The 11,262-nt window shown below is 38.4% G+C and overlaps 1 protein-coding gene across 1 annotated transcript; it reads left to right on the top strand.

The window, feature by feature from the left end:
- Positions 1 to 3,988: 3,988 nt before the first annotated feature.
- On the top strand, positions 3,989 to 7,110 carry LOC311507440 (snaclec 3-like; the record flags this gene model as incomplete). The annotated part of the gene is made up of 6 exons (XM_084571770.1): positions 3,989 to 4,052; positions 4,650 to 4,704; positions 5,024 to 5,138; positions 5,540 to 5,665; positions 6,143 to 6,242; positions 6,823 to 7,110. The coding sequence occupies 6 exons, from the start codon at positions 3,989 to 3,991 to the stop codon at positions 6,894 to 6,896; spliced, it is 534 nt and encodes a 177-aa protein (XP_084427896.1). The 3' UTR covers positions 6,897 to 7,110.
- Positions 7,111 to 11,262: the final 4,152 nt, after the last annotated feature.

Raw genomic sequence — 11,262 nt, 5'->3', positions numbered from 1 at the left:
TTATGCATGACTGGAGAAAATTCTGAAGGAGGCAGATACGTTCGTATACATGTACGTGTATAGCAAGTATATCAAATAAAAACATTATTCTTTTTTTTTTGCTTTATATAAGTATATGATTAAGGAAATAGATGCGTTCACTGAATACATTTCATCTTCCTGCATAAAAAAACATCAAATGTTCCAGTTTATCCGTTGCAGTGCAGTGCTGCCTTGAGTCGACAATGCTTGGGTAAATAAATAAACTAAACATAAAGCCTTACATACAGTAGTTAGCTGCTAGGCTAGGTAGCTAGCATCAGGTTAAAACGTTAATCCTCTCTTACCAGAGCAGTCGGTGTCTCCGTGTTATCGTGTCACCGCTATCTAACTAGTTTGAGGAAGACGGGATATATATCACAGCACCATCCGTCCTTTAAAGAGCTCCCCACAGGACAGGGACGAAAAATAAAACAAACAGCAGAAAATAGAAAAATATATAAATATATATATATATATATTTCTTTTTTTTTTTTAAAACAAGATGACAGCCGCTCATACGTGAAAAAGCATCACGGACACATCTCTCTTCTGATAGTTCCCGGGTTATCCGCTAAAAACGATTAAAAAAAATAAGGCTAATTTAAGGCAAACGTTTAAATATAGTTAAAGATTAGTTTATCTACACTGCGTGCTATTTATCACTGCTCATCCCTGCTGTAGGAGTATCACGGCAACCTGTTAGCATCAAGCTAACGCTCACAGAAACGCCACATCCGGTGAAAACTTTCAAAATAAGGGCCTCTACTCTTGTGAAATGTCTTGACGGTTACATTTTGAGCGTTCTCCGGCTGGTGCGCAGCCGGTAGATTTTTAAATCAAATACAATTCATCTCTCTTGTCGTGTGATTAAGGTTAATTTTGTGGAGCTGTACGCTGTTTGCCAAGGAACGGACTTGATTAACGGTGTTCGACGCTTTCCTCAACCGGAAGTAAGAATGAACCAATGAGAGGCGCGGAAATCAGACAGATTTACACTGTAGCGAATCAGAGTCTAGAACCTTTAAGGTCCCGCCCACTCGGAGATTTAGTTCTCTTTTATCTACTCGCGTCACCGGTGACCGGAAGTGGATAAAAAGAACAATTTACGTTTACGTTCACAAATTATGAAGAAAATATTTAATACTACTGCTGCTATTACTACTACTACTACTACTAATAATAATATTTTTATAAAAAATCTTTATGAGAAAAAGGAAAAAAATAATCGATAAAGGTTAATGCACTTGGTAGAACTGTCATTAGTAGTAGTAGATTTACTATAAAAAATATTTTATTTATTTATTGAATATTCCTGGCGACTCTTAATGATGGGAAGACTGTTAAATTAAATTAAATTAAATTAAATTAAATTAAATTAAATTAACACAGCTGCTCTTCCAGTTGTGTGGATGACCAAGCAAGACTTTGCCTTTGTTGTTTTCCTTTTATTTTTATTTTATCTCAGCCGAGTCATATTTGATACATCATATTTCTTTTTTGTACATATTTGTCCACGATGGGTCTGCAGAGACACCCGTCTGACTGGGGTGCTCACATTTCAGTTATTTATGTATTTGTGTATCTGCAACTAGGTTTAATGCAGTTAAAACTTACATTATATCATCAAATTTCAAGAAGACGTCATTTGAAGGGGTCTTATTTTTGAGTGATTGACACAAAACAGGATTTTCCAGCAAACATACAAATTTGGAGAATATTACTTTTTGGTTGGTGAGCTGTGCATCAAACTTGGTGACTGCAAAATGAACGTAGATGTCCTCTTTAGTGTACAGCAAATACATTATTCCTTCTACACCTACGCGATTCGGATTTCCTGAAGATAAGTAAATGAATAACTGGTTTTCCAGAAGGAAGTCTCTCTTACATCCCTGCAGAAGTTTATCTCATTTTGAATCAGACACATTACAACCTCTTGCAGTTATTGGACCTGTTTCCTTGATGTTACCGTCTTTGATGCAATGATCCATCCGTGTAAATGTTTGACAGCTATTACCAAATAAAGAGGCGACCGGACGGGGGGGCTGACAGGGTGCAGATCATGCCGTTGCATGTTTGATGTGTTTGCATTCCATCAGATGCTTGAAAAAGAAACTTGTACGTGGTACATTTTTATTACAGCGTGCCACGTTCTCGGATTAATAAAACTAGAGCATTGATAAAGGCAGTAAAGGGCACGGATCAGCCACAACATTAAGACCACCAACCGGTGAAGTGAATAAAACAGATGATGTGATGTTGTTCTGAATCAGAGTAACAAGAAATATGTACTTAAAATAAGTATTAGAAGAGGAAAATTTGATTTGTACTTCCCTGAGAGTTGAGAGTATGGCATTTTGTCATCTTGGTCTATTTATTTTTATTAATGATCCAGATTTTTGACTTATTTTACTGGCCTGCACTGTTTGTCACTCATGAGAAACAGTATTTCAGTGTTTCGTTCTTATCTGGACACGCAGGTGCTCGGTGAAAAATCTTGAAAACTGGTGCTTTCAGACTAAAAACAAGTAGATTAATGTTGACGCAAAGAAAATATGAACAGCAGTTAGAACAATGGTTGTGACTTTACAGGAAGCACCACTGACACAGGCTGCGCTGTGCAATAAGACTGACAGTAAAACAATAAATTACGTTTGGTCATTTTCTGTTTTTAAAATTCAAAGAGATAAAAGAGGAGCTCATCCGGTTCAAGGTTCAAGTTGTGCTGGTTCTCATATCAAGCACCAACCCACTACAATAACAAGTTGTAATAGTTTATGAAGATAATTTAGGAGCAAAACACGAGTCAGTCAAAGGCTCTAAAACACAAACTGTACCTGGTAAGAAGAATTATCTCGAAGACAAAGAACAAAATAGATAAAATATTTTATCTGTATCTGGCAAAGTGTTGGCCTTCATGGAGGAAGTGGAGAGACGACAGCTTGGATCAGAACGTCACCGAAACAGAAGAAAAAGACTTTTCTTTTTTTTTTTTTATTCACTTCCTTCTGTGAAGGTTCTCAGTCATCCAGGTCAAAAAAGGGCAACAAGTCCAGTGGCCAACCCTTGCTAACCAAGGTGGTTAGCATTGATGCCTCATAGCGAGAAGGTCCCGGGTTCGAATCCATCGGCCGACTGGGCCTTTCTGTGTGGAGTTTGCATGTTCTCCCTGTGTCTGCGTGGGTTCTCTCCAGGTTCTCCAGCTTCCTTCCACCGTCCAAAGACATGCTGGTTAGGTTCATTGGTGATTCTAAATTGGTCGTAGGTGTGAGTGTGAATGGTTGTCTGTCTCTCTTTGATAGCCCTGAGATGGACTGGAGACCTGTCCAGGGTGTACCCTGTCTCACACCCTCAGGGACGCCCACCCGCGACCCTTCACAGGAACAAGCTGTTACAGAAGATGAATGAATGAATGAATGAATGAATTTCGATTGTTTGTCTCCACAGTTTCTTCTGGTAATAATAATAGTAATAACACTGCACCTCACAGTCAAATATTTCCTCTTCTTATTCAGTTTATCTCTCATTTATACGACATTTTTTTCTTTTGTTTTAACTTTGTTGTGCCTTCCAGTTGCACAATCACAAGCACACAAATGATTTTTCAGTCAGTCTTTGTCTGAGCAAGAAACAGAAACAGTTTTCCGAAAGCAAAAAGGTCGTAAAAAAAAGCGTTTAGTCAGATTAACAGGAAACAGTGTCTGAAACACTTCCTTCTCCAGTTAATGTTGACACACAAGGCAAAGTCCACTTTTTTTTTTTATTATTATTGTTAAGGTGAATATAAAAAGAGCACATCCCCACCTGTCTTCACTGCATCGCCTGGAAACAGAAGAATTCATCACAGACACTTGACTGCTGCTTGGCTCTGTAAGTAACACTCACTTTACATGACGAGTGGAGTGAATTTATTGCGGACACTGATGTAGAAATTCTGCTTCTCTCTCTCTCCAGTTCATTATCTCTCACCATGAAGACTGTGATGATTCTGTGTCTCGTCCTCTGTGCCGCTCTGTCCATCAGGGCTGCAAGTGGTGAGACAAAATACTGATGTATTCAAGATCAATGAAGTGTTTCTTTGAGAATTTTTCTACATTTGTGCAAAGAAAAAACAACTCAAAACATCAGAGGATTTCCTGAGAATTATCAGTTATCTGGCTTTGGCGACACTGTACAGCAGTTACCCGTAACTAAACGTTTCCGGCAACTGCTGATCAGTCGTCTACAGCAGCTTGGAAGAATTTTAGCCCATTCATCAGAACAGAACCACTTCAGTTCTGAGATGTTGGTGGGTTTCCTCACATCAACTGCTTGCTTCAGGTCCTTCCACAACATTTCTATTGGATAAAGGTCAGGACTTTGACTTGGCCGTTCCTAAACATTCATCTTGTTCTTCTTTCTCTTGTAGAACCGCTCGTGTTCTTGGGCTCGTATGAGTTGTCATGCTGCATGAGCCACTTTCTGATCTTTGACACAGTCGACCTGTCCTAAAAGTCGTCTTAAATCTTCTCCATTTGTTCTCAGTCCGTCTGTTTTGAGTCATTTTTATGCAGAAATGTAAAAAATTCTGAAGGATGTAGATACTTTCAAGCTGTACTGCATGTGTTATATTTTCTTTTTTTCTTCTCCAGTTGAAGCTGCCATTGTGCAACAAACAGACAAACCTGCACCAGAACCAGGTCACTGGCAAATATATATTTTTCAATATTCCAATAATTGTTAATTTGTTATTATGTGTCACAATGAAATCTTAATTTCTCATTAACCGGCATTGTTGTTGTTGTTGGTTTGATTTGTTTGCGAGGGAACCAATGTCCCTCAATAATCAGCTGCTTACAGCTAAACGGATGTCATTGGGTTTCACAGAGTCAGATGCTGTTGCTGATGATGCTGCTGACGGACCCACTCTTCTGCCTCAAGGTTAGAAAAAGAAACGTTTCTGAATCAAATCCACGGAAAATCACAAGTTAAAAAACATTAAAATCAACAGTCCCGGTAATCTCAGGAATGTTTTCCTAAATCTTCCAGCTCGATTCGGGTTCTGCCTTGCCGGCTGGATTAGTCACCGTGGTAACTGCTACTACTTATCCAACAATCCTGACACCTGGGGAAACGCTGAGGTAATTACAAAAAAGAAAGCGAAAGAAATAGACTGGAGCTCTTGTCCAAAAACACCTTGAAGGTTTTTGGAAGGTTTCTTGAAGGCCTTTCATCCAAATCTTCAGTTCTAACAGACTGGTGGGGTAGTTGAGGTTCAAACAGGAACATATGCAGGTGTTGTCCATCAGATGCTCACATGACTAGAGTCTGTTAACAACCAGATACTCACCTGTAGTTTGAGAAAACTGTTTAGATCCTGTGGTTCCCCACAACAGCCTTTTAGAGCTGAAGACCTTGATGAAACGTCTTCAAGAAACCCAACACATCCGGATGTCTTTGTTTCCGCTTTATTTAAGATAAACCACGAACTGGACACCTAAGAACATTATTGTCTTCTCTGTTTTCTCTTCATCTTCTGCAGAGTTTCTGTGCCAGCTACGGGAGCAACCTGGCCTCAGTCCACAACGTCTGGGAGTACACCTTCCTCCAGCGTTTGGTCCAGACTGGGGGCCACTCCGTCGCCTGGATCGGCGGTTACTACTTCCAGGTTTGTTCAAACATTTAACGAATAGAATATGTGACTGTGACGCCCTTTTTGAACGCTTTTAAGATTCACATTTTCTTGTCATGGTGTCTCGGACGCTTATTTTCTTAAACGAGTTGTCGAGCTTGCACCTGTGGTGAATTAGCCAGCGGGGATTTACCCCGCCCACAGAATTCATTGTGCTCCGTCTAAGTTCTGCCGGGTCAGTCAAATCATTTGGGCCGGCTTTCTGAAGAGCAATGGCGATGTAGTCAGACACTGTCATCTGAGCGCTGTGGAGTTGAATTTGATCACAACAAAATGGCCCGGAGACAAATGATATTTAGATTCTGCCATTATATTTGGTGTAAAACATATTGATAGTGGTGAAGGTTGATTGGTTGATAGTGTTTTTTTTTATTTGAGTCATATATTTTCCTTTTAATACTACATGAAGTGTAAAAAAAAACCAAAAACGATTGTAATTGAAACTTCTTCCAGGGGGTGTGGAGATGGGAAGATGGCTCCTTGTTTGACTATGACAACTGGGATACGACCGCTAGCACCAACTTTTACCAGTGCCTGCAGCTCAACACTCAAGGTAAGAATAATAAATACTGAAGATTAACCATAGTAATAGACTGTATAAAGACGGACACCAGAACTGCTTCGCTAAAGTGAAGCCAAAGCAAGTAGAGCTCCCCCTGGTGTCTGGAAGCAGCATAGGTCATAAGCTCCACCCTCTCCATGTTAGTGGGTGGGACTTGGGACAAACTAAGTACACATCAAATACATTTATTTCAAGGATGGTTTCTTCTATTTTAGGTAGTAACTATAATGCTGATCCATATTCAAGTGTCAAATGTTTGGATAAGTTTCGTTTTAGCTCCAAAGCTGCAAGATGGCGCCGCCTTTCCCTCGGGGAAATAGCGTCAGTTTGGCCAATGCAAGGAATTGGCAACGTGTTGTCCATATTTATCAGTCTACGATATTAACAAGCATGTACACATGCACATATACAGATAATCTGGTTTTGAAATTAACTTGCACTTACCTTTGCACGTCGCTGATATGTAATATTGACTAATTTTCCTGAATAAACAAATACACAAGTGTAATATTTCTGTTTAAATAAGTATACTGTAGATTTATACTTCTTTATTTTACTTTATTTTTTTCAGATTCCAAGGGCTGGTCTAATCACGGCTGCAGCATGCACTTCCCTTTTGTCTGTCAGCAGAGTGTGAACTGTTAGTCTTCACAACATGTGCAAAGTATTTGCTCATTTTGTTCACATGATACCAAAGCTGCTGTTTTTACTTCATCGTCGTTTTTAATGTCATGTTTAAACCTGTTTCACCCAAATCACTGAAATGCACATGTGTATTTTCAGTACAGCAATTGTGAATGTAACACAACTGTAGCTGTAGAGTTCAGTGTCTGAATGTTTCAGTGAAACGTGAATGAAATTAAACTGCCTAAAATTGCCATATACATTTTGATACTTCAGCCAGTAGCTTTTTGCACTCTGGCTTTCACAGATTTTCCATTTTTTTGCATTAAAAATCTTTGTTAGTTTTGAAAAGTTGACTTGAGGAATATGATTTGTGTTGTTACTGATATTTCACTGATATTGAATGAAACTATAATTACATTATGTTAGAGAACAATCATGTTGAAGAGTTGTGGATCGTGCATGATCCAGCAGGTATATGTGGTCGTTTACCTCAATATTTACTGTAATGCATTTCACGATGCAGTCTGTGTTGTCTGTCACATTTTTTATTGTGTGTAATTAAACTGTCAAATTAAAAGGTTAAAATGTCATCTTAAAATGTGCATTCAATTATTTAATATTAGTATCACTTGATAATCATTATCTTTTGTCAAGCCCAGTTTTCACAACCATTTAAATAAATATAATCATAGTTTATATTTACCAAAACAGCAAAAAACACAGAGACACAAATGTTTTTCAGTCCATCTTTGCCTTTGTCATAAAGTAATAATAATGATATTAATGATATTTTTAGGAAACACTGCATAAATGTCCACTGCTATGCAGATGACACCCAGCTATATTTATCCATGAAACCAGATGAAATTGATCAGCTGCTTAAACTCCAAGACTTAAAGGATGACCTGTAATTTCCTACTCTTAAACTCAGACTAAACAGAAGTCATTGTATCAGGCCCTGAACATCTCAGAGATGCATTATCTAATCACTTAGTTTCTCTGGATGTCATTAACTTGGTTCTGTCAAGGTTCTGGGTTCTATCCAAAAAAGGTTCAAAAATGGCAACTGGACTTGAAGAGTTTTTTGAAAAGACGTTTCACCACTCATCCGAGTAGCTTCTTCAGTTCTAGGGCTACTCGGGCTCGTGCTACTCAGATGAGTGGTGAAACATCTTTTCAAAAAACTCTACAAGTCCAGTTGCCTTTTTTGAACCTTTTTTGGATATACCATGATCTGGATGACTGTGGAGTTTGTATGTTCTCCCAGTGTCTGCGTGGCTTCTCTCCAGGTACTCCAGCTTCCTCCCACCGTCCAAAGACATGCTGGTTAGGTTAACTGGTGATTCTAAATTGGCCGTAGGTATGAGTGTGAGTGTGAATGGTTGTCTGTCTCTCTGTGTTAGCCCTGTGATAGACTGGAGACCTGTCCAGGGTGTACCCCGCCTCTCGCCCGATGACAGCTGAGATAGGCTCCCGCCATCTCCTCCTTCCTCCATCATAGGTTTAACAAATAGCTCTCAAAACATTGACGGGGACGATTTGCTTGTGCATCTCGCAACAGTTGAACATGAACCGTTAGCTTGGGTTAAACGGAGCAGGACATGAAAACGCTGACGCCACCGTAGATCACAGAGAAGGCCGAAGAATACGAACTTGAACTGATTGTGACTGGTTAAAGGAACAGTGTCATTACAATGTGTTTCAAGCTTCAGCCTGCAGTTTTAATTGTGAAGGCCCAGGCAGATTTCGTTGACTCTGGCAACACATGATGGCTGAAATATGATTGGATAAAAGCTCTAATGCAAAGTTACACTACAGGAATCACCGCAGCTGGATACTGGGAATAATTTAATGAGATTAATGGGAAAATATTAAAATGTAAACCAGTGATTTTGATAAAGGTCAGCAGAGAAGGCTTTGCAGGCCCTGATGGCTCACCACTGGTGTTAAGTGATCACTTACTGATTTGTTTACCATAGTGTAGAGTGTTAGCTGCTTGTTACTGACATGGTTTTTGCCACATTGGATCATGAATGGTTAAAATATCCATATACAACAATAGGTGAATGGTAGTTTAGAGAATGAATGTTGGTAAAATCTCTAAAACTGAAGCTGAACTCCATTAAGCAAAGTGACAAGGAGCTGAACATATTCCACATTTTTCACAAAGTAGAGTACACAAAACATTATTTGTTCATGACATGTATTTTATTTTTGTTTCTGTAAAACACGTGTATCAAAAAAAAGAAAAAGACAATAATTGTTCAGCCTTTGGCTTTTTATAAGTCTGATTTCATAGGAAAGTAGCATCAAAAAAGGTAGAAACCGTAATTGGACATAAACAGCATCAATCACCAACAGTTCTCAGTCTCAGACACTGTTGGTAGGAGAGTCCCATCCTGTCTCCTAAAATCTCAAAATACACTCAAAACATAAAGCATCATATTCCAGTGATTGTGAAGAGTTAAGATGAGTCGACACGACCGCGTCTTGATGTTTGATGGTTTAGCAGTCTGTTTTCCTCACGCAGATATACGGATATGAAGTAGTGCATACATTATTGGACCAGCCCGCTGCAAGAGAAAAGGTCGACGCATTAAGTCTGACATATGAAATGAAAAATAAAACCTAAAGTTCTTATGGGACGTTTGAACAAAATCCAAATCATTTCAAACATCTGTTGGATTCTTCTCCTCTCATTTTATTTTGTCTTTTGGTGGAAGAAATATTTTCTGTCCTTGTTCAGGCAAAGATGGACCAAAAAACTGATGTTTGTGTCTCTGAATGTCTTCTCTGAATTAGCAAATATATTCTATAGGTTATGATTAGTCTTTTAATTGTTTTGGTGGAAACTGAGGACGGCTATAGACAATAATTAGGTTGAACAGAAACGCATTAATATGTAAAGATTCCACTATATATTTGGCGTTGGTGAGTTGAGAAAGTTGGAACGATGGGTTGAGTTTGGCTGAAGTAATAATAGGTTAAAGTAAATATTCATTTTAAAATATGAATACAGTATGTCACTACATAAATTACTTTTCTTTAACCGTGATAAAAGAAAATCATGCATTTCAACTTTAGGAATCTTGGTTCTTGTTTAACCGCCAGCTGACAAATTTTTAACCCTTTTCTCGCTGCAAATATTCTTAGAAAAGTATTTATTTATTTATATCTAAATAATAATATGCTGAATTACATTTGGAAAGTAATTTACAAAGCAAACAGCAAAATGGTTTTATGAATAAATTCAGTTCTGATTGTGTCAAAATCAACAGATAAAATAAAACTTTGCTAAAGTATTACATTTTAATTATCTATTGTGTCCATATAAAAGGGATTTTATTACTAATATGTCTCTTGTGCAAAGCAAAAATTCAAGCAAATTATTTATTACTATGTTTTATGTTCAGGCTTTTGATATGCTGCAAGCATCCCTACGATTAGTCACCTCAGGTTAAATAAATAAATAAATAACACATATACAATAGAAAAGTTTTGTCTTACCTCTGGCATTAAGGTAGATACACTGGCGACTACTGACAGAGGATTGTGAATGCCAGTTGGAGTAGCTGAAGGAACTCTGGTCCAACCATCTCCAGGTCTGGACATAAAAAGCAGATGTTAATTAGACATGTGTTCATCAGTGCTTATATGATTTATTACAGACAGTCAGATGTGCTGGTAATGTACAGTGAAGTCCCAAAAGTAGACAAAAACAACCCATTAAAAAACAAATTAAACAATTCACATTTTATATTTCAAGAAAATGAGCCAATATTACATATCTGTGAGGTGCAAAATTGAGTGGACCTGGAAACCAAATCAAAGACATCTGTTCAGAACCTTCTGTTTGAAGGACAAAGACACTGCTCTCCACAAACAACATTTCTGCCCACCGTCCAAAGATATGGTCGTTACGTTCGTTTGATTGGGTTCTCTTTGTCTGCTTTCAGCATTGTGTGCAAAGCTGCTAATGTTTTAAATAATTTTTATGCAGAAATGTAGAAAATTCTGAAAGACGGGTGTGATTTAATAACCTGGAAGTAGAATCCTCCCATCCAGGCTGTAGTATATCCCGATCTACTGGTGAGGTCTTGCAGGAAACTGTAATCAAACAGGTCATGGGCAGAAGCCAAGGAGGCCCCGTAACTGGCACAGTTGGCCTTGGAGGGAGACACACAAATGTTGTGTTAATATGACAAAATGTATTGTACACACTGTAAAAGCTGAAAGTATTTCTTTGAGTAACAAATGTAAATCACCACAGCATTGGTCCAGGATGTGCTGGAGGCCACAAACTGATAGCAGTCGCTCTTGTATCTCACCCAACCAGAGGGACACGAGAAGAACCGTCCTGTAGAGCAGAGAGAGGACCAGAAAA

The sequence above is a fragment of the Chelon labrosus genome (assembly GCF_963514085.1).
Source record: "Chelon labrosus genome assembly, chromosome: 2".
Taxonomy (NCBI): domain Eukaryota; kingdom Metazoa; phylum Chordata; class Actinopteri; order Mugiliformes; family Mugilidae; genus Chelon; species Chelon labrosus.
The sequence above is the reverse complement of the archived record's forward strand: the minus strand, read 5'-3'. Positions and strand labels throughout refer to the sequence as shown.